The sequence below is a fragment of the Taudactylus pleione genome, unplaced genomic scaffold, assembly GCF_031769625.1.
Source record: "Taudactylus pleione unplaced genomic scaffold, aTauple2 ptg000454l, whole genome shotgun sequence".
In the NCBI taxonomy this organism is placed as follows: Eukaryota; Metazoa; Chordata; class Amphibia; order Anura; family Myobatrachidae; genus Taudactylus; species Taudactylus pleione.
The window spans coordinates 16,647,174-16,670,916 of record NW_028284856.1 but is presented as its reverse complement, the minus strand read 5'-3'; the positions used below and the strand labels follow the sequence as shown (position 1 = coordinate 16,670,916).

Below are 23,743 nucleotides of genomic sequence, written 5' to 3'. Positions count from 1 at the left end.
TCCAACACAGAGTGGTAATAGTTTGAGGAAGTTCCTCTCATGTTTCAGCATGACAATGCTCTCATGAACAACGTGAGGATCATCAATAAATGGTTTACCGAGTTTGATTTGGAAGAACTCGACTGACCTGCACAGAGCCATGAAGAAAAGAGAGACCAACTTCTTTACATGTCTCTTATTCTCCCTCTTCTTCCATATGTCACAATATACACTCATTCCTTATGTCATAATATTTATTTTATTTATTATCAGTTACTTACTGTATATAGCAACAGCATATTCTGTTGCGCTTTACAAGACAACATGCCATTCAATCAGCCAAACACTTGCATTGTAGTATATGGATAATAATTAAAATTACAGGGAAACAAAGAGCCCATCATGTAAGTGACTAGGCTGCCTTTGAAAGGTGAAGAGCTGATTCGGCATACAATTGTATTAAGTTACTTTCTCTGCTGGATTGACTGTTGGGAGTCTCACATGACATGATAGGATTTAGAGCTACCTTGCTTTCCATTTCGCCTCCTGATGGAGGGGAGATTGACAGTCAGCTCAGGAATTTTAGTTTGCTAAATCTGAATGCAGACACTGAGCTGGCAACTCTAGAGTTATAGTATTGTTATTTGAAATGCAATTAATTACTTGCCTGGATAACTGCCATTCCTTTCTGCATGTAGATTTAGGTGTGTGTGTGTGTGTAAGAGACAAAAGAGGAGGGGGGAGGGGGGGAGTGGTGTTGGAAAAGAGGCTGGATTACATTTTTTTTTTAACTTACAGCCAGTGACGTGAGATATGCCTGGAACGATCAGGGAGAATGAAAACAGTAGATTTGAAGATGCTGGCACAGGCAGTCTGGTGCATCTTAAGCAAATGCTGATCATCTCTGCATTGCAAGCTACACAAGTAGAGTTGCTTTACAGGGGTTCCCAGTTTTACTAGTTTGCTGAGGAGTAAATTGCGCTTTTTTTTGCACCTCTTATTTCCTTGGTTCTCTGCACTTCTGATTTCTTATTTCCAAACTGAGCCTTTGGAAATGATTGGAGTTAACAGCGTCCAGAGCACCAGCAAGGTGCGAGTGAGAGCCACAGGCTCCGTGAAATATGCCCGAGAGGAATCTGTCCGGCGCCAGTCCCACAGGTCCAAATCTCTCAAAATCTCCCATTCATCTGAGTTTTCATCTGGACACGCCAAAGAGAGCAAGGTATAGTAACTTACATTCTTCCCCTTAATAGACAGTATTTTTATTTAATTGCTTTCTTTTATTTAATCCATATACTTGTTAGATATTTTTGACTTATTTGTTTAGCTGTGGACTTAATGATTTTTAATCTGCTGGGAAAAAAGACCCACAATATTTGTTTTCTGTGGACGAGGGTTAATGCTATGCCAACCAATATTAGGGTTATCTGGGGATGAAATAATAAGAACCAGATTTATGTATTATGCATATGTGAGAGTACAGAGCATTGTATGTACCAAAGCTTGGTCTGTTAGTTTTACTACCAAAATACTAATTAGTATATGTATATAGCGCATAATTATGGTACATCATTGACATACTAGAACTATATTATCTCCTTGCATGAATGGAAGTAATTAAACAAAGGAAGTTGTTGATAAAATGAATAGATGATTTGGTAATATTGTCAGTGAGACACACAGCAGTGCAGGGGGAGATGGGAGGGTGTATCTCTCCAGTGTGTAGATGCTGCATGTGCAGACAGAATGGGGAATCTTTTTTTTTTGCATGGGGATATCCGAACAGACCTCCTGAATCTATGATGACGGCAACTGCACACAGAATAAATGTTACTCATGTAAAGAAGTGATATCAATACTGATCTAATTAGATTGGAAGAATATACACAAAGATATAGCTAGAAGTCTTAAAATAATGATGTAGAGTATGAATTCATTACAGTGTGTGTATGTCTGTCTATCTATCATCCATATATGCGTTGTCTTAGATAGATAGACAGATTTTATGTGTGTGTGTGTGTGTGTGTTTGTGTGTGTGTGTGTTTGTAAACTAGAGCTTCTCCCCTAAATGTATTAAGTACTTACAGTATGTGTGAATGTTAAATAAAAGTACATTTTGATGCATTTAGGACCTGACATAGCTATCACATAGTTAAATGAATGTAATGAAATTTAAAATGACTTTTTTCTTGTAAGTCAATAACAAATGGCAACATTAAATGGCACCAGGCAGGGGTACCACTGATAAATGATTTTTATGTATTATGTAACTATAATGCCAGTAACTCGCCCACCCCTGGGTTGTTATATTTGCTAAAAGTTGATTTCTGTAAAGGTCAGGAACATTATTTTTATTGGACACTATGGAAGTAAAATGGCCACCGGGCACAATGCAGTTCTGGCAGTTAGTTAAAAGTATTAGTGTCATTGAAACATAAAGTATTATTGTAGCTTTCTCCTGGCAGCCACATGGCTGTATGCGTCATATAGCAAAATAAAAACATCTCCAGAATGTAAGAAATGGAGAAATCCCCAGAATGGGAGCACATGACAAGAGCGCCCTGCTGTTCCCATCTGGAGAATCGCCAAGACCACCCATTGTTAGATCATTAGAGACTTCAGAGTCACATTGAGTCTGAAATAAGTAACTGAAGTGTGATTTATAAAAAATTTGATTAATGGATGTACTTATTATTTTTATTAGCTGTATATTACATGGATTATATTTTTCGATATTCAGAGTTTGATGCTTGGAGTCTTTACTAAACTGTGTTAAGCTGTTATTGATGCCCAGTCTTGTATACTAATGTTAACTGCACAGTTATGTATACCTGCCCATATCAATGACTTGCAGGCTGTTGCCAGCCCAGAAATGTGGATTGCTGTACGTTTGAATTGAATGAATGTCTGCGCAGCCTAACTGGAGCTACAGTAAGTACCAGGAGTAGACAGTGTGAGATATACATCCTCGCAGCATTGACTATTCTCGTTATTTTCTTATTTGAGCATTCAGCAATTTATTGTAGAGAATGTGAAATGACAGATGGAAAAAGAACAGGTTACAAGGATATATGTAAATATATTAATACAAGTGATGCTTCTGAATAACCACGGGCTACAGCATTGTTCGCCATGTAAGTCAGGTTCTCAGAAGTGACAGCTTCTGTAATGGAGATGCTTATTTACTTGGGTGTGCTTAGTCATTCTGCTGTTGTCGGTGCCAACTGGAATGACAACATTTTCATCCTTTGCCCAAAACACTGTACCATAATTATTTGTATACACAGGGAAATTATTATTTCTTCAGTCTTTATTAAGTCTGATAACAAGGTGAACAAACAAAACAAAAACTCTCTTTTAGAGTGATGCTACGCAGGGAAATTAGCATTTATAAATAAATATGCAGTGTTCCCATTACATATCCTTCTAAATCACTGCCTACTATCTTACTTACCTTCTCAGAAAGGGTCTACGTGGGCTATTTATAATGCTTTGTGTGTTGAAGAGTTGATCTACCTAAGAGTTATGTGATTGCACCCACCTATCTCTATAATCCATAAGAAAGTGTATGTGTGTCTATAATAAGCGAGAAAGTGTGTGCGTATCTGTCTGTCTGTCCTTTATACATGGCCAGAGTTTTGGACCTAGCTCCACCAAATTTTGGTATGGTGGTGCAGTTTGAACAGGTTTAGGTTTTTGCTTAGGTTTGAACTGTGTCAGGGCCACACACTGTCACACAATCCCATTAAACAGGGACACTCTTAAATTATACATGTTCTGGGGCTGAGAGGCTGGCTTCATACACACACTGTCAGCTCTCATCTACAAAGTGCTGTGATATCACTTTTAAAACATTGCATACATGAAATATGGAGTTAGTTAGCCCTCTGTGTTTGCATGATAAACTGTGACAGTAAACAGTGTGCACTATTAGCATTTCACTCACTGTCTCACCTTACAGCAGCCACCCCAGGGGTCTTAGCAGAGTGCCTGGCAGGCTCATGAGCAGCTCAGCACTCGATAAATTGACACTGTGGCAGATAGCATAAGTAATGCACAATCTTTGATCCTGGCAAAGCTTAGCATACGGAAAGTACAAACAAGCTGGGGAGATTGATCACAGCCACACAATGCCACTGCGGGCGGGCCCCCTTCTGTATGGGAGTGGGACTCCAGTCCTGCATTCCCTCCCTGGTGGCAGCCCTGCTACACATGGTCTTCAATGTCGGTCTGCAGAGTGATTTCAGGGGGTGATTCAACTGCGGACACAGTGACAGGGATCACGCAGATACTCGATTATTGGGAAGTGCACAATTGCACACAGTCCGGCAGCAGACTGTCTTTGATTGACAATCTGCTGCCATTTCTAGGGGGTGGGGGGGTGATTTCCTGGCCACTTTTACTCATCTATGATGTCATTACGTCCATTTTACTTGCCGTTTGGACCTGACCTCTGGAGAATCCCGGATGGTTGGTCCAAAGGGTTTGGTACTGGATCCCGGCGGTCAGAATACAGACAGCGGCATCCTGACAGTCAGAATCCTGACCGAATTTTATAACTATACTAACCCTTACCCTAACCCTCCCCCTAACCTGCCTTTCCTACAGCCTAACCCTAACACCCTCTCCCACACACGCAGCCTAACTCAAACCCTCCCATCCCGCAGACTTACCCTAGTGCCTAACCCTAATACTCACCGTCGGGATTTCAGCGTTCGGAATTCTGAAGCCTGAATTCAGACTGCTGTCGGGATTCTGACCACCAAGATACCGACTACATCCTGATCCAAAAAGTAGGCGAGTATGGTCATGGTTGGTTCAAGCACTAGAGAAATGAAGCTGTGCAGTGTCCATCCATCCAGTATACAGGGAATTACATCCTATTGTACAACCACCGTTTTTAGGAGGTCCACATTTTTAATTAGGCTTCAATTTTTTTTCAATATTAAATTGCTCTTCTTATCCAACCTTGTTGCCCCTACTCTCCACAATTCAGCAATTCACTGTGTCACCAAAGAGTAAAGATGTGGTGTAAAGAGATATAGATATATATTGTATTTTCATAATGACATAAGCTGTGACAGTGTGTTTATGGTTATTACAAGGGAGGCACTTTATAACTCCACCTAGCCTCATTTACTTTTCTTGTGAGCTCCTGTGTACTTAGTTACAGTGCTTCAGTCTCTAGTAAAGACATTAATGTCACCAATTGATGCACTGAATCAATCCTCTAACAATTGCATATCCTCCCTGCTCACCCTGCTGCTATATGCAGCCAACTGTAAAATACTAGGTACTGTATTCTCCTCATAGGACACTAGGAAACATACTAAACAAACATCAGCAGCTGAAAATGAAACATGAAATCATGAACAACTAGAAGGCATAACACTGGACGTGATAGGTGGCCCGGTGTGCATTGTACCGATCAGACCGTGCACAGGGGATGCTGTCATAATGCCAACAGTCGGGATGCCGTCACTTAGAATGCCTGCACCCGAATCTACGCAACTCCACAGAGGATGTGGTCATAATAACGACAGTTGGGGTGCCGGCGCATAGAATGCAGGCACCGGTTAGGATACTGACCAACAGGTGTCGGTATCCTAACCCTGTCACGATGCCGGCGTCGGATTCTGACCGGCGGCATCCCGTACCCAACCCGTGCACAGTACAACGTATATATCTAGGTTGAACACAATCAATGACGAGTCACTGTGATATATAGGACAAAATGCAATAGGGTGCGGGAGGCTGAAACTGCAGAGATTTCGTCAAATTATCAGTCAAATGTAAAGCGGCAATGTTTACTAAAGCAATAGGAACCTAGTCGTTTTGTCTTACTAAGCATTGCTGCTTTGAATCTTCCTGCTAACTTGATAAAATATCTGCAGTGTCAGAATTCCGCACCCTGTTAAAATTAGTCCATAGATTGTTGAAAAATCACATTTAATTGGCTTCCATATTAGTGTGAAAGTTCAGCACACAACCCCAAGCATTGACTTTTATCAGTAAATAAATGATCCTATTAGCAGCAATGTACATAACAGCAGATCTTTTTACCTACAGTATGCTACATGCTTATATATCACTCTTTAATGAAAAGAAAATAGACGAGCAGAACAAAGCATTTCCATCAAGATATAGATTTCTTTGCTGTGGACATGCTCAGCTCAGGTCTGCCATGACAGCTAATTCATTGCCAGAATCTATTAACTGATTTGCAGTATTATAGTATGTGTAACAGTTACACATTTCTGACTTTAGCTGTTTGATTATTTGGGCTGGGTTCCAAACATTGACGATTAAAGAGGATTTTATACAGATTGAAAACTGTTTTATGTTTGCACTTAGTTCACAAAAAAACATAACAGATGTATTCAGATCTGTTTGCCATAAGATGTCACTATAGACCTCTGTATAGTGTAGAGGTCTAAACCTTTTTCAAATGTCAGATACAAACTGACTTTATATTCCAACTCATAACTTTAACATTAACTCCAATTCTTTCACTGGTGAAAATATGTTACATTTATGTAAGAGAGCATAAGTATAATTTGCTTTGCATCTGTAGGAAGACAGCATTAATTCTTAATAGCGAGGAATCCGCTATTATTCAGCCAGGTAAAACCCATCTGTGATTAATCCTGCTGCTGCTTCTAGGCAAGGGTACCATTAATACTGCTGCTGTAAGATGGTGACCTTGAAGATATGCGGTTCCGTTTGCAGTGTGCACAATATATGCTTTCTTTTGTGAAAATCATTCTCTGTTCCTTAACAGTTTTTGGAAAGCGTATCTTTTTCAATATGCAGTATAGCTAGCAATGTACTGTAGAGTTGGTCTGTGTACTCATTTTAACATTAGTTGTATAAATATAAGAGCACTCTAGCTGCAATAATTTAAATCACCACTGCGACTTTTAGACCTGACATAGTTGTAATATTCCGTGCTTGTATGTGAGTGTAACCATCGGTGTACACAGGCTCTGCTTTAGGGGTGTGCGTGGCTAATGGAGCATACACACGGTCAGATTTGTCAGATTTTTCAGATCTGTCAGATGAACGATTTGAACGATTTTACCAAGATTTGAACGATTGAACGATTTTTGACTGCATTAAAATGAATGGAATCGTCCAAGTCTGACTGCAAACACATCAGATGTCAGATATCGTTATCTAACTATCGGGAACGAGCGTGATTCATCGTTCAGGCATGTCAGATATGTCAGATTTTCCTTCAGATATGAACAACTGAACAATTTTTTAAATCGTTATCGTACAGATCTGAAGAAAAATCTGACCATGTGTAATGTACCATTAGTCATGCCTCCACACTACCACACTCCCAACTCTGCTGAATTGGAGTGCCTGCTGACGTCACAGTCTGTGCTACATGTCTGCCAATCCTGATACAGTCATAATAATTCATATTTGGGCTGCCTAAGGGAAATAGTACAAGTGCATATATGTCTTGCAGTTACCAACAGCGGAATACAACTTACAGTAGAATGCGCTGCTACTGATTTTATGCTATTTGTAATGCAGTGTACAAATACCGTCAGCTTGATATCAGTAAGCTGCCAGCAATACATGTCTACAGTAATTGCATGTTTATTTATGTCAGCACAACCGTAGAATTGGTGATGTCACCTTGAGCTGTTTATTTTTACAACAAATAACCACCTGTTGGAAACTTTAAGGATTACAATATTTATACAGCAGCAAAGTCAGCACTTATGTTTTGTCTCATCTATTTACAATGTAAACAGTCATTTTCAGAACATATAGCAATATGGTTCCTTGCAGATATACTTGGTGTGGTATTATTGATTTTTCTGCTCCCTGACACTAATACTTTATATTTATATTTAAATTTCTTTCATTATTAAATTGTGTGTTCAGATTTACTCAGTGCTCCCATTTTTTTTTACTTTATTAACCTGTTTTTTCATATCAAGACATACATAACAAACACCTAGTCCTCATCAAGTCCCAAAAATGTGATCATTCTAACTAGGGGTGAGCGGGTTCGGATTTCTGAAATCCGAACCCCCCCGAGCCCCCCGATCCCAGGCCGATCCGAGTCAGGCTCAACTTTTCCCGCCTGACTCGGATCTGAAATCGAGGCAAAACGTCATCATCCCGCCTTCCGGGTCTCGCGGGTTATGGATCCTATATAAGGTACCCGCGTCGGCGCCATTTTCTCACTCGGCTGTGGACAGTGAAGAGGGAGGGTGGGAGTTAGGGCTGGCTGGGCTGTGTAGTGTAGTGCAGTGTAGTGTTGTGCTGTGCTGTGCTGTGCTGCTGTTGTCCATAGGGGCTGTGTCCACTCCTTTAAAGTCCATAGGGGCTGGCTCGACTGTGTTGTGCAGTCAGTTGTCCATAGGGGCTGTGTCCACTCCAAAGTCCTGTGCAGTGTCCCAGTCCTAAAGGGGTGCTGTAGTATTGTCCAGGGGGTGCTCCCCCCAAGTGCAAAAAAAATAAATATTTTTTCTGTGTTTGTTAATTGTGTGCACTGTGGCTGCACGTGCATCAACAAAGGAGCAGCGCCAAGCGTGCGCCTGTGTCCCATAAATAAAAGGCCGGCTGGCTTGTCCGTTAAAGGGTGCTGTAACCCCCAAAGGGCACTCCAAACAAAATAAAAATATATATTTTCTTGTGTTTGTGAATTGTGTGCGCAGTAGCCGCACGTGCATCAACAAAGTAGTGCCAAGCGTGCGCCTGTGTCCCATAAATAAAGGGCCGGCTGGATTGACCGCTAAAGGGTGCTGTAACCCCCAAAGGGCACTCCAAACAAAATCAAAAAATTTTTTCTGTGTTTGTGAATTGTGTGCACTGTGGCTGCACGTGCATCAACGAAGGAGCAGCGCGAAGCGTGCGCCTGTGTCCCATAAGTAAAGGGCCGGCTGGCTCATTTCTTAAAGGGTGGTGTAACCCACAAAGTGCACTAGTCTCCAACAAAAATAAAAAATTATTTTCTGTATTTGTGTGCGCCTTAGCCGCACGTATATATCAATATAACATAAATGGAGGACCAAACTTTCTCCAATAAAAATAAAATAGGGAAAGATCAAGAACCACTTCCTCCTAGTGCTGAAGCTGCTGCCACTAGTCATGACATAGACGATAACATGCCATCAACGTCGTCTGCCAAGGCCGATGCCCAATGTCATAGTAGAGGGCACATACAATTCCAAATGACAAAGTTCAGGAAAATTACCTTGAAAAAAACATTTAAATCATCTGAAGAGAAACGTAAACTTGCCAATATGCCATTTACGACACGGAGTGACAAGGAACGGCTAAGGTCTTTCCCTATGTTCATGACTAGTGGTTCAGCTTCACATGACGATGGAAGCCCTCCTCCCGCTAAAAAAATCAAACGAGTTAAGCTGGCAAAAGCACAGCGAAGAACTGTGCGTTCTAAGAAGATATCACAAATCCCCAAGGAGAGTCCAAGTGTGGTGGCGGTTGCGATGCCTGACCTTCCCAGCACTGGACGGGAAGAGGTGGCTCTTTCCACCATTTGCACGCCCCCTGCAAGTGCTGAAAGGAGTACCCACAGTCCACTTGCTGATATGCAAATTGAAGATGTCACTGTTGAAGTACAACAGGATGAGGATACTGGTGTAGCTGGCACTGAGGAGGAAGTTGGCGAGGAGGATTCTGATGGTGATGTGGTTTGTTTAAATCAGGCTCCGGGGGAGACAGTTGTTGTCCGTGGGATGAAAAAGCCCATCACGGTCATGCCTGGGCAGAAGACCAAACATTCCACCTCTTTGGTCTGGCAATATTTCTATCCAAATCCGGACAACAACTGTCTTGCCATATGTACCATATGTAAAGGTGAAATAAGTAGGGGTAGGGACGTTAACCACCTAGGAACATCCTCCCTTATACGGCACCTGCAGCGCGTTCATAATAAGTTACTGTCAAGTTCAGAAACTTTGGCTAAAACCGTAAGTAGTCCAGGGACACCTAAATCCCTTTTTCCTGTTTTATCCAAGGAATCGGTGGATGAGGAGGATGAGGACGACATCTTGCCTCCGTAGAGCCAGTTTGTGCAGGGACACATTAATTGCCAGCTTGTTTTGTGGGGGCCCAAAGGAACCAATCATTTCAGCCACAGTCATGTGGCAGACCCTGGCGCTGAAATGATTGGTTTGTTAAAGTGTGCATGTCCTATTTATACAACATAAGGGTGGGTGGGAGGGCCCAAGGACAATTCCATCTTGCACCTCTTTTTTTTCTTTGCAGTATGTACTGTTTGGGGCCTAGTTTTTCAAACTGCCATCCTGTCTGCCACTGCAGTGTCACTCCTAGATGGGCCACGTGTTTGTGCCGCCCACTCGTGTCACTTAGCATAGTCATCCAGCTACCTCGGTGCAATCTTTTGGCCATAAAAACAATATTGTGAGGTGTTCAGAATAGACTGGAAATGAGTGGAAATGAAGGTTATTGAGGTTAATAATTGCATAGGAGCACAAAAACCCACAAATTCTGTGATTTAAGCTGTTTTTATGCTTTTTTTCAAAAAAATACAGATCCAAAACACAAAACCCAGAACCCAAAACACGGAAGGTTGGTTTTGGCAAAACCAATCCAGATCCAAAACACGAAGAAAGATCCAGATCCAAAATCAAAACACAAAACACGAAAAGTGGCCGGTGCACACCCCTAATTCTAACCAATAACAGGTTTTACTGTGCCCTTATTTGTTCAACAAAAAACTATGCTAACATAGACAAACCATGTGTAAGAAGGTATGTACGCCCTCACTGCTTCCATATCAATACAAAGGTCATTTTTGACAGTTGCTGCTAGTCAAGTACACTTCAATATTTGACCATCGGGTGTTGCCACCACTTTTATGTAAAAGCAGGGATTTTGGCAGTTTAGTCTGGAGCATTCGGGTATGTGATACCACCTTGCCAAGGAAAAGTAAGATCAGTAATAATCTCAGACAAGCAATTGTTGCTGCTCATCAGGCTGGAAAATGTCATAAGGCCATTTCCAAATAACTTGAAGTCCATCATTTTGAATTGAGAAAGATCCTTTACAAATGGAGAACACTGAAGGCAGTTGCCAATCCTCCCAGAAGTGGGTATCACATTTCTTTATTTATCCTCTGACTAAAGTAACCCAGGCTCAGTTAATGAATTGATATCAAGCATGCCTTTAACATCAGTTAATTAGTTGAGCTCAGGTTAATTTTATTAAAAAGCCTGATAGAGCTGGCTGCCTGACAAAGAAATCAGCACCACATATGAAGTAGCGTTCATTTCTAATACTTTTAACAGAATTATTATTTGGCTTGATATGGTGGTCTGGGACAGCCCTTCAGCACCGTTCTGTTAGAGAATATTAGCTGCCTGCCTAGAATCAGAAAGACATTGAATGTTGTTAGTTTGGTGCCAGAATGTGGCACATACCCTGCAGCTCAAATCCACTGCCAGCTACCGCAACAGTTCCAAGAGGGCACAAGATACATCTGCAGCAGCAATGGCATACAACAACTGCAGTGTAATAATACCTGACATGTATAGAATGCACAGAAGAGATCACTTATAGGACTACTCAGTAGCCTTTAACTATGATAAAACATTAGAAGTGTCTTACTTTTAGATTAGTACTTCAAAATATATATTTATTAAGGTGGTAAAAAATTAGTTTCTGCAATAGAATAGCAATGAAAAGACAACATAAAGATGGGTAAATTGCCTTTTCAATCTGCATCCTCATTCAAGAGTATATTTGTCTATCTATCTATCTATCTATCTATCTATCTATCTATCTATCTATCTATCTATCTATCTAATGGGGTTACATCTGGGAGTCCCTTTCTGCAATGACAGACCACTGAATGAAGGCCAGAAAAGAAGCCTCTAATGCCCCCCTTCCCCCCAGTATCGCACCATAACACTGTTTCATTCCCGGGATATTAAGGTACAAGAGACAGTAGTTACTGCAAATACAGCATCCCATGCTTGTCTGTTCCAGGAAGAGACATAACATTCACATCAGGTCTAACATGTTTTTTTTTCAAAAGTAACATGAATGGTCTGTTATTGAAGACGACCTGAAGATTGACAGAACTATGTGGGTGTATGGCTGAGATTGTTACAAGAGAAAATCCTGAAGCAATGGTAAAGAAGTGGGGAGTGTGGCAGATTTAGGTTGTACTTCTGAGGATACATACAGTACATTGTCATGGTTAGTTAGTAAGAGCTACCTTTCCAGCTGCACTCTGCTTCATGAGCTGCAGCCCATTCTGCCTGCTGCACTGTTAGCTGGAAACATTTGAATCATTTAAAGCATAGATGCAGAAGCAGCAATCATGTAGCCCATCCATAACCTCATTTGTATGTAGCCCGCAGGAAACTTGTCATTTTTCTGTCAGCATATTTTTTTCTATATGCTCCTGACCTACAGCTTCTTTAGAAGACGTGTCACTGAGGCAGAGGCACCTGTAGACGTACCTGTAGAGATGCACACTACATACATAACTCCCTGACACTGTCCTGCAGACCAGGATGTTGTGCAGCAGATGGATAATTCTGGCACATCTCTGTAGAATCCAGCTGTGCTTCATTTGTTGTTTACCCTACACACACACACACACCTCCAGATTGCGGGGGGACACATGTTTTTATATCTACAGGGACTTTATGAATATTGAGAGGTGTGGCATACCTAAATAACTGTACTCTTATTGTTTACATCTCATTTCAGCCCCTGAATGCATTCTTAAAGGTTGAGCACTCACACAGTGATTCATGAACCACTAAAAGTGAGCAAGTATCTGATTTCTATGGGGCTGAGGCTGTGGCGAATGCAATGCCAATGTTTATGTAAGTCGGCGATTTTTTACAACTGCACGTTTGTCTAAATCCCTAAAATTCACATGCCATGTGCGTCCCATGGTCTCATCGCACAGAGGCCCTGATTCAGACCCGGTCGCTCTGACAAAGCGCTCGCTCTATATCAGGGCCGTGTTTTGTTTTTTTTTAGAACGGCCTCCTGGCCGCTCACATTGCTGTGGGTGACCACCCACAGCTACAGCGAGCGGCCATGATGATGGTCGCGATGGTCAAGACCATCGCGACCGTCGGCCTTGCGACGAGACCCTTACCCTTGTGGTAGGGTCTCGTGGCCGCAAGCCCCAGAGAGCTTTCGGCTCTAACAGAGCCGGAAGCTCTCCACTGACATCACTTTTGATGTTAGTGGGGCCGCCCCCGAACGACAGGCATTCTCATGGGAACGCATCCGTTTGGACAGCCACCCCCCCTGGCCCGCCCACCAAAGGGGGTGAGCTGTCACTCAACATCAACAGCTCGCCCCCTTTGTTGCGAGACCCGGAACGACGGAGTGCCCGTCGCTATCCGGGTCTCGCGCATGCGCACGACGTAGAGCCGGAATCCGTCGTGCGCATGCGCTCTGGGCCACCATCGACCCGGTTGCGAGCGCTCAGTGCTTGCGACCGGGTCTGAATCAGGCCCAGAGCTGCAGGACTAATTGAGCTGCATGGACTCTGGAATGTATTGGGCACACCTGGGCAGTGACATGGAGATTGCTATGCAGATGCCCAGAAAGATTCTGTAGTATGGTCGTGTCGCAGGAGTGGCTTTGGACTTAAGCTGCATACACACTAGATGATTTTTATGAACGATATGGACGATAACGATATCGTTCAATGATATATCATTCAGCGTGTATGCAGTGAACGGCCAACGAAGCGCGCTCCCGGGTGTCGTTAACGATGTATTTTGTCGTCCGTACATGCAGGCCAATCTGACGATATCGTTAAGAATTGCCTGTTCAGAGATGTGGCAGGATGACTGCACTGAAAGATATCTTTAAAGATATCTCTCGGTGTGTACACCCAATATCGTTTGTCCTGCACTACAGAAAGCTCAAGGGAAATTTCTCACCAGTATATCGTTCATACAGTCCATCGTCTAGTGTGTATGAGTCTTTAGGCGCCTATTCGCATAAATTGGAAGTCATACTCTGACGGAGATTCTGCACCTAGCATGGGGCTGGAGCAAGTCCTGATGGTGGTTCTGATGGTTGTGACCAGAGGTGTAATGTGGAATCAAGATGCCAGGAGCATGCCTATGCTACAGCACCCCCCTGTACTGAATTGTGCATTCACATTGAGACCATGAAGAGCAGAAATTATTTACATTATTATTATTTACATTATTTACATTATTATCCTCTCCACCCTGTGTCGCCCTCACTCCGCCACTGTCTTCTGTGTGTCGCCCACAGCCGGCCTTCACTCGGAATGGGAGGGAGGGGGGGCAGGACCGATGTCAGTGGCTGCCCTGCCACATGGTACCCCTTCCTGCTGAGCCTGAGATTATGAGTGACACCAGCAAGCTCCGCCCCCAGCAGTCAGACACAGAACACACAGCCGCCCAGTTTCTGTCGCACACACTGAATTTCATCAATGTTTGTGCACTAAAAGCTCCAGTGAGAAAAACACTTTTTCATATTTCTTAGATCCTATTGCTCTTTTTTATGGTTTACTCTGGAGAGCTTTTCAGTAAAATTTAATTTGTAACCTAAATTCAGCTCTTACTGTGTCATGACTGAATCATTGGGGGGAATTCAATTCTCTGTGCGGGAAAGTAGCTACTGGTGTAAGTTCCCGGAGCTATTCAATTGACCGCTCCCAGCACTTAAGTCAGGAGATACAGTTTACCGCGGCTAATGCCCAGGGCTTAGTCGCTGTAAACTGTATTTTCTAACTACTGGGCATGATGCTGTTACAGCACGCGGTAACCCGCAACTAGCCCCGAGGCAGCGCGCATTTCTGCTCGCACATTAGGAGGGTGCAAGCAGAAATAGTTGCAGGTTTGCAGCACAGGCAACTGAATAGCTCTGGGCACTTATACCGGGAGCTACATTCCCACCCAGAGAATTCCCCCTCATTGAACTGTTTCTAAGGTTGTACCCTGTTTAACGCCCTGTACACACATCATAGGCAGACATGCCTGGAAACACCCCAGCCATTGCCTCATATAATGACCACAATTGTAGTAGTATATAACACGATTTTACAACAGCTATGGCCACAACATGCTGTATCTGCGAAAGAACGGCATTACAACAGTCTCACTGGGGGTTTTACAGGTATTTTGAATTGATTGAATTGAAAAGATTTAACGTGTTGGTTCTGGGTCTTTTTTTTTAATCCTTACTAGTTATGTATGTAAATCATACTTGCCTACTTTTGAAAAAGCATTTCAGGGAGATTGTGAAAACACCTGTGAGCACGTGTTACAGTGGACATCTGAGAGGCGTGACATAAAACTGACTTACATCCAAAAGTAAATGAGCCCAAAAACAGTCAGTAAGATCTATTTGTTGATGAAAACACACTGATACTTTTCAGAAAATGCATGTAGCCATAGGGATCAATGGGGGATGATGTATGAAGCCCAGAAGCGGTATCGCGCTGATACCGCTTCTCCCCGATCTATGATCGGGGGTCTGGGCGGTAAATGACAGGAGCGCTATGCGCCCTTGTCATTATAGGCGCTACTATATAAAAGATAGCAGCGCCGATAGCCTGGGCCATGTACAAACGGTCATATCGTCTGACCTGTAGCTGGCGATATCGACAGCTACTGCCTGGCGCTAGCCTATTCCCACAGCAGGGACAGCGCTGTCCCTGCTGCGGCGCCTGCCAGCTCCAGGCTGCACGCGGGGATCTCGCGATACCTGCGAGATCCCGCGCATGCTCAGTGGAGCCGGCCGGGGCAGAGACACAGGGCATCAGCACTAGGCTGATGTGCTGTGGTCTCTAGCGGGTAGCGCCGGAGGGGGGAGTTAACGCTCCCCCTCTTCGGCCGATGAGATGTTCTTACATCTCATCGGTAGTGCTTCCTGCTTCGCCCTGATAAAGAGGCGGAGTGGGAAGGGTTATAGCGGCACGTTGCCGCTATCATACATCTACCCCATTGTGCCTTATAACCAATGCAGGGAAATTATACTAAGGATCCCATTTGAATGTATATATCTCAGTTCTGTTTAATATAACAGCTACATAATAGTGGTAAGGTGCAATCAGGGAGATTGGTGGACTCTTCAGGGAGTCAGGGAGATTGCTGCTATTTCTGGAAGTCTCCCTACAATCAGGGAGAGTTGGCAAGCATGATGTATATATGGCTGTAACTGGGTGGCAACTGGGCATTTGCAGGTAGGATAAGTGTTCTGAGGGCTTGCTGTGAGCGTGTAGATGGAATTGCGGACTATTCAGAGGTGAGATCCATCTAATTTCAGGCAGATCTCTTGCACCAATGATAGGGCTGGTACAAATCCACACTGATAGTAATGACAGCTACTCACAAGCAGATGGATGGGGCAGTGCGGTTGCATAAATGAGGTCAGCTATGAATACAGGTTGATATTTGCATTCATTTCCGCGCATACAGTGCGCCCGCAGAATCAGTCCGTATGTGTGCAATAAAGTTGTTGTATTAGGAACTGATTGAGACAGAATGACAATCATTATACAGTACTGGCTATAAGTAATGTTTAATATTACTTGTAATAGTAATGCTAAAAGATAATATGGTAGAGGGGAAAAAAACAAGATGGTATAATGATTTAATCGGTTGTGACCTGGTGTTGCAAATAGAGATGCAATTTTCTATTTTGGTTTATAAAAGAAATAAGCTATTCATTATTTATATGGGTATTTATCAACTTGCTGCTTTGTCCAAGGCAAAGAGGATTAAACTCATATTTTTAAACCAGGTAACACAAAGTTTCCAAATACATTTGCTGGGATATATTTGCACCAGAAAAATTGGAAAATACTTTTCTCAATCCTGCTGTCAGTCAAAGCTTTTTTAGTTAATAGTAAAGAAGCCATTGTCCAAGGGACTACAGGGGAAGCAATCGGGAAGCCGACTGCCTAAATACCGGCAGCCGGCTTCCCGACTGTCATATCCCGGCAAGGGTGAAATGCTGGGCATCTAGATGTAGACGCCCGCATTTCCCCGACGCTGGGAGACCGGCATCCCGATCGTAGTGATGCCGGGCGCCGCGAGCAGACAGCCGCGGGGGGGGGAGGGTTAGGTTTAGGGCTCCCGGGGGGGGACTTAAGGTTAGGCACCCCCCCGGGAGGGTTAGGGTTAGGCTAGGGGGAGGGAGGGAGGGTTAGGGTTAGGCACCCCCGGGGGGGACTTAGGTTTAGGCAGCGGGGAAGGGGGTGGTTAGGGTTAGGCACTTAGAGGGGGGATTAGGGTTAGGCACTTGGGGAGGAAGTTAGGGTTAGGCACCCCTAAGGAGGGTTAGGGGGGTTAGGTTAGTAGATACTCACCTATCCACGATCGGGATTTCCAGCGCTGTCGGGCTTCCGCTGCTCGGAACTCTGCTGATGTCGGCCTGCCGCTGACGGGAATCGAAACGCCGGCGGTATTTCATACCCATTCCGACTACAGAACACGAGACACCGGCACATAGCAATACACAGTTGGGGAAAGGCAGGAGCATAGCTTGAAATAAATGAGCCCCACTGAAATATAATAAAGAGCACCTAACTATCTATATCAACTCCTAGCTCAGTGGTTCCCAAACTGTGCGCCGTGGCACCCTGGGTTGCCTTGGGACACTTGCAGGGGTGCCTCAGGTTGGTGGTCGAGCACCAAATCAAATTATTTATGGTCAATGTAATGTAAATATGTGAACAAACAGAAGCACAAACCTGTCCACCACCACATAACTGAGCCTAAGTGCAATTTACTTCACTTTACTATTTTACTACATTTTTTTCAAAATTTCTCAATAACAAACTTAAACTTAGGGGTGCTGTGAAAACATTGCTGATACTCTAGGGCACCGTGATTCAAATACGTTTGGGAACCACTGCCTAGTTCTTCTCTTTCATTATAGTTACATCATACAATGGGACAGATTCTGAGATGGGAGCAAAGCAAAAAAAGCAAGTAACGTTGTATGCCATGTTGCAATGCAATTGCAAATTTTTTCAATGCAGGGTAAATACTGGCTGCTTTTGCATGTAGCCCACACATACTGAACAGCATTTTATTTGGACCTCCAATTTAGATAGGAGTTTGGATACATCCCTCTCAAATCTAATCTCTCTGCACATTTTAATTCTCCCTACCTGCAGTGCAGCATGGTTTTACCAGGGTGCAAATTTACTAGCCCCAATGATTTTGTCTGTGGCCCCAATTAACAAAGTATCTCTTCTATCGAAGGACCATAAGCTGCCTGCTCCAACCCTCTATGTGAAATGCAGTGTCCTCCAGCCTCCACTGGACAGTCTGATGACTTCCTCTCTTATTATACTGCTTTTCCATCTGATGAATGGGTCGTATGCACCCATCCCGGGTGCAACCCGACTGAGACCAATACAGATAGTCTGCCCGACCCGGCACTAATGATGGGTCGATGACTTAATCAGCATCATGTGATGACCAGGCCCTTGAAGGTGATCGCATCGACCCGGGTTACTACATCACGAGCAGGGTTGAATATGTGTTCAACTCTTCTCGTGACCAGGGTTAAAATGCCGCTCAACCCGGCTTATTTCAACCCGGCCCTTTCAGACTGCACAGTAACCCGGGTTGCTGCACGTTAAAAAGGGGTATTAGAGGCACCCACTCCTGCACACTGCTCTAATTAATTAGTACAATCACTGGTCTCCTGTCTACAAATTCTACACTCTAGTGTTCAGACAAGTACATCCCATGGGGCTCAGCAGTCACACCAATTAATGAAAGTGGCACGTTGGAGTCTGCACCTATAATGAGTATTAGAAAGAGGGAGTTATGTAAAAGGTGGGAGCAATGGCTACTTTGGCCATCTTATTACATAAAATGTACACATTTACTAAATACATTCTCAAATTACACTGAATATTTTAGTCCAAAATTGCACTTTTACCAGATGGTTCCCCCATGATTGAAACATTACATTTTCTTTTAAAATGTAAATAATTTGTAGCAAATCTACTGCACTTTTGATCATATGGAGGTGGAAATTTTAGAAAGTGGATGTAAATTGTACTCCAGAGGGTGCTGAATTAACTCCATACTGTGTATAAAAAAACACCACTTTTACTGTAAGTTACCTTAACAAAAAAAGTGGTGATAAATATGATGACATTTGTACAGAATATGGAGTTCATTTACCATCCATTCTTCTGCATGAAATATAAAAATATCTGGAAATGGGTATATTAATAAGTGATCTGGAGCAATGTGTGCAGATGTAAATCACAATTTAAATCATGATTTAGAACATATGATTTAAAAATAAAAATCATTGATTTAAATTACAATTTTTTTTTTTTTTAAATAAATGTATTACTGTATTAAAATTGTTGGAAAATCCACATTGGTTCTAAAACTGTAGCTGGTAATGAATATATCATGGTAGCAGTAGAGCAATTGCTAACAGCTGCAGCATCATCAGCTTCAGTAGAAAGAATATTTTCAACATTTGATTTGGTGCAGTCAAAACTGAGAAACCGTTTGGGTACTGACAAAGCTTCAAAATGTGTGTTTCCTTTTTAAGGCGTTCAATAAACCTAATGAGTAGGCTTAAGGTGCGTACACACTACACAATATGCTCCCTGAGCGATATCGTGTAGTGTGTCCCCGGCAGGCTGTGCTCAATGTCGTTCATGACATTGAGCACAGCCGCTGAACGATATCATTAACAATATCGTTCAGCGCCGGGCTCTCTCCCCCATTCCCCAACATGCAGCAACCTGACGAGGTCGTCAGATTGTGCTGCGTGTTCAGGCGATGGACAATGTCGGAAACGACCAGCGGGAGTGCGCATAGCTGGTCGTTTCCGACATAAAAGTGCACGATTTGTGCACGATTACTGAGCGATTGCACGATTACGATGTCGTAATCGTGCAGTCGCTCAGTAATATCGCCCAGTGTGTACCCACCATTATTCAGATTTAAAAATCAGACAAGGCAATTGCCAACTATTGTAACTTTTAACATCATTGCGGTTTCTTTCCTATTGCAGTTTGTGTGTAGTTTGCTGTGCCATGCAATGATTCATGGTGCCACTGTCAAGTCATTTAAATTAAATATATTAAAGTTATAGTATTTTTAAAAGAACTTTGTATTATTGTTTTTACTTGGTTTATTTGTTTACTTGATCATTTTTATAAAAATCCAATTTAAATAATAAAAAAAAGAATTAAAATAATCTAATTTAAATTAAAAAATCAAATGTAAATAAATAACAAAAAAATCTTTTTTTTTGTTTTATTTTTAAATCATTATTTTTTTTTCACACCCTGATCTGGAGAGGAAGTTAAATAATTATGATTGTTTCAGTGGCTGATGAGGCTTGAGCTCCACACTGCGCCCTGCTCTTGAGTGTAATTCCCATCATTCCATACAGATATGTTCTTATACACTATTGCTGCAGTCACGCCAAACAGCCCTTCTTGGTGCGCAGAGTGTTTTTTTATATGTGACACTTGTATATCTGTGTGCGACTTAGTCTAAATCAGTATATGAAGTACTATGATGCAGCGGTTTTTACAACATCGAGTTCCATTGTATCGCATTTCAAATTAATCAGTGCAGTCTTGTGGTACGTCTTAAGCCTGGTACACACCTTTTCGATTACAGGCTGATCAGGTAAAACTATCCCGATCAGCCGTGCATTCTGTCCCCAGTGTGACCCTCTGTCAGCTGCACGGGACCTGGTGGCTCACTCGTGCCAGACGCCTCGCACCTCATGGCATTTCTGGAAAGTCGTCAAATGGTCATTTGCTCTGTGTCTGCTCTGTTAGATAAACACCTCCATCCTAACAATGGTTCTCTTCTGAAGAGCAGTGAAAGGGAAATATTTCTGTTATTTTATGTGAGTTATTCAACTCTATGTTGAAACTTTGACACTTTTTTAAATTAATTAGTGAAAAGCTTAACCATGGTTGCAAAGGTAATTTACATACTGTAGGCCTCTATTCATATACATTATGAAATAACTACTGTAAAATATCACTATATCCCGCATCTTTTCCATGCAATATATAATACTAACGGCTTACTCTTTCAGCCTGTCTGGGGGATGTGTTTTTACAGATCTGTATCAGTGTTCCTCTTACTACCAGTAGATTATCCTAATTCCTAGCGGTGTTGCTTGGGGACCAGGCAGTCACTGAGGGCCGTACGGAGGGCGATCGTAGCAGAGGGCGGATAGCCCTGGGGGTGGCACCGTCACAGCAACTCAGTCCCTGCATCTGGTTAGCAGGGTACCTGGAACAGAGCGTCCTGAGGATGCTCCAGCTAGTGCTGCTGTGCTCTTGTCATGGCACACCCACCTACCTGCTGGGATGCAGCCTTATAACGGAATACTCTGAGGGTGAGTGGGCGGCATCGTACAGGGCACACTGAAGCTCTGTTACAGGGCTGCACTAACTGTAATTGTCAACTGTGCTCCACTGTTTCGCACTCAGTTGTAGGAGAACAGGTGCTGCCATAACAAGGCTATGTCACAGGCACTTGGAACCACTTTGGGTGGTGTATGTGAGTGATGCAGCAGTTTTTATCTGGTGACTAGAGATGGCTCCTCCTGACCACTTACTTTGGATTGAAAGAGTGTAATTTGGATTGCAGATAGCAGGCAGAGTGTTGGCTCAGGATGCTGGGTTCTATGCAGGACAGCAATTCAATGGATTAGAATGGTAATTTAGTAATAATGCAGCAATAAAGCAGGATCTTTCAGAAGTGTATTGTTTATTGCCCAGTAGTAGCTCTTAAAAGTGCTATTAAACATTAATGGAAGGTAGTGCTGGGGTGTAGCTCTGGGCATAGAGAGAAAATGTGGTGTCTAATAGTGAGCTAACTAAAAATAACTATATTCTGCAAGTTTCAGACAACTGCCTAAATACAGATTCCAAACACAGTACTAGTCTTAAATTAGAGAAGAAGACTCCCCACTGGACACTCAATCAAAACAATGTCATGGTCAAGGTATCACCATCCACCTACTACATAGACTCAGACCAGATTCTCAATTAACATGCCTTAATGTGTGCCGCAGAGTTACACAAGCATGCTGTGGGGAATTTAGGTCATAATTTTTTTTTTTTTTTGCATTTTCAATAAGTCACTCATGGTCCTCTGCGCCAATAAAATAGATTTAATATAAATCTATATGTTTAAGTGTGTGTGGGGGGGGAACTACCCATGTCCCGAATCCTCACCTACAGCACTTCTGCCTAGAAAACAGCAGGGAAGAATAAAACATGTTTTTAGGGCTTGTTCACACCAGTTTTGTTTAAGTGATCATAAAGTACCAAAAACACAAAACTTTCCACAGACAAATAGCATTACTATAATAAGCTCTTAATTGAGTTAATTTAATCTATTTCAAAATATAAAATAACAAACACACATCCTTCAAAAAGGTAATATTAGATGTTCAGTTCTATAAACATGGAAGCTTTTGGTGCCACATGAATAAAACATAGCAATATCATGTGCCTGGAACATACATAATCTCTGGTTTCTCCTGTGGGAAAACCACATTATAAATATTACATTGTGGTCTACCACTGAAAAAAGTATTTCTAAAGAAATTCCTATTAAACACAAAAGCAGTTTCACTCCTACCTGATCGATCTGTTGCTTTGCTCTTGACAAACTGTAGGTTAATAATATGATTCTTCAGTGGTGCTGAAACATTCACAAGCATCACATTACAATAACAGCGTGACAAGCAAGCCATTCACATTAAGAAAAAAACTCAGAGCAAGTGCACTATCCATTAGGATTAGGGAGTAATACTAGTTTTTTTCTTCCCTAAAGAGAAATTGTGTTTATGTTACAGAATGACAGGTTTTAAGCTGCTCTGCAGTGATGAGACTTATTACCTTGGCATTACCTAAGTACTGAGGGCAAATAGCATGCTAACACTATGGCAAGAAAACAAACTTGTGTTCATGCTATTGACACATATTTCAAGAAGACTGACATATTATTTGACCTTTCAAGAATTACCTGAACCTACCAATAGTGCAGTCACATATATTTAAATATTGTTCACGCAAACAGCTCTTCTTTCTGTAGGACTAGAAGCATGGTACTTTTTTTTTCTATCTGGATCACGTGATCCACATAAAGGGCATTTTCATTATAGTCAAAAGATGTTACATTCATGCCCTAGAGATGACTGCAGTACAGGTGCTGAGGAGATAAATCTAACCCACATAAATGGCCCTATGATTTACAGCAGATGTACAGAGGTGGCTCTGATAAAGCCTACAGGATCTTGTTGTAAGATGTATGGGATAATTATGAGTACTGCTGTATTTTGACCTTCACAAATTCACCTCTTTTTTGATTGAGTTGACACTGATTTTTTTTTAGCCATATTTATTCCACAAGCAATCACAATTTCATTTAAAAAAAATAGCTTCTCTGCTGTGGAATCATGTGCCTTTTAGAAGCAACCTGTAAGTATTTGTCAGTGTGCGAGAAATATTAGGTTTGTAGTTGCCTATTGATTTGTGGTTCTTGACACTAGCTGCCATTGTTGGCTTATTGTGTATAGATTTTCAGCATTGTTTTGTACAATGCAGAGATTTTCCTTATTGCAAAGGCTTTGCCCAACACAAGCGACCTTTAGTAAATAAATAAATAAATATAAATGGTTTGTAATACAGCCTGATCTTATCGATAAGAAAATGCAAAGTGGGATCATATCAATCAAAATATCTGGATGATTTCAGTAGGATAGTTAT

The 23,743-nt window shown here is 42.3% G+C and overlaps 1 protein-coding gene across 5 annotated transcripts in view; it reads left to right on the top strand.

Moving 5' to 3' along the window:
* The window catches only part of PSD3 (pleckstrin and Sec7 domain containing 3), a 576,473-nt gene that overhangs the window by 427,863 nt on the left and 124,867 nt on the right, over positions 1-23,743 (top strand). Inside the window, exon 1 of one of the 5 annotated variants that reach the window (XM_088448412.1) lies at positions 1,034-1,201. The exons of the other annotated variants lie outside the window; for them this stretch is intronic. Within the exon in view, the coding sequence (XP_088304538.1) occupies positions 1,034-1,201 (168 nt within the window). Of the gene's footprint in view, positions 1-1,033; positions 1,202-23,743 lie in introns of those variants that run through there. 5 annotated transcript variants of the gene reach the window in all.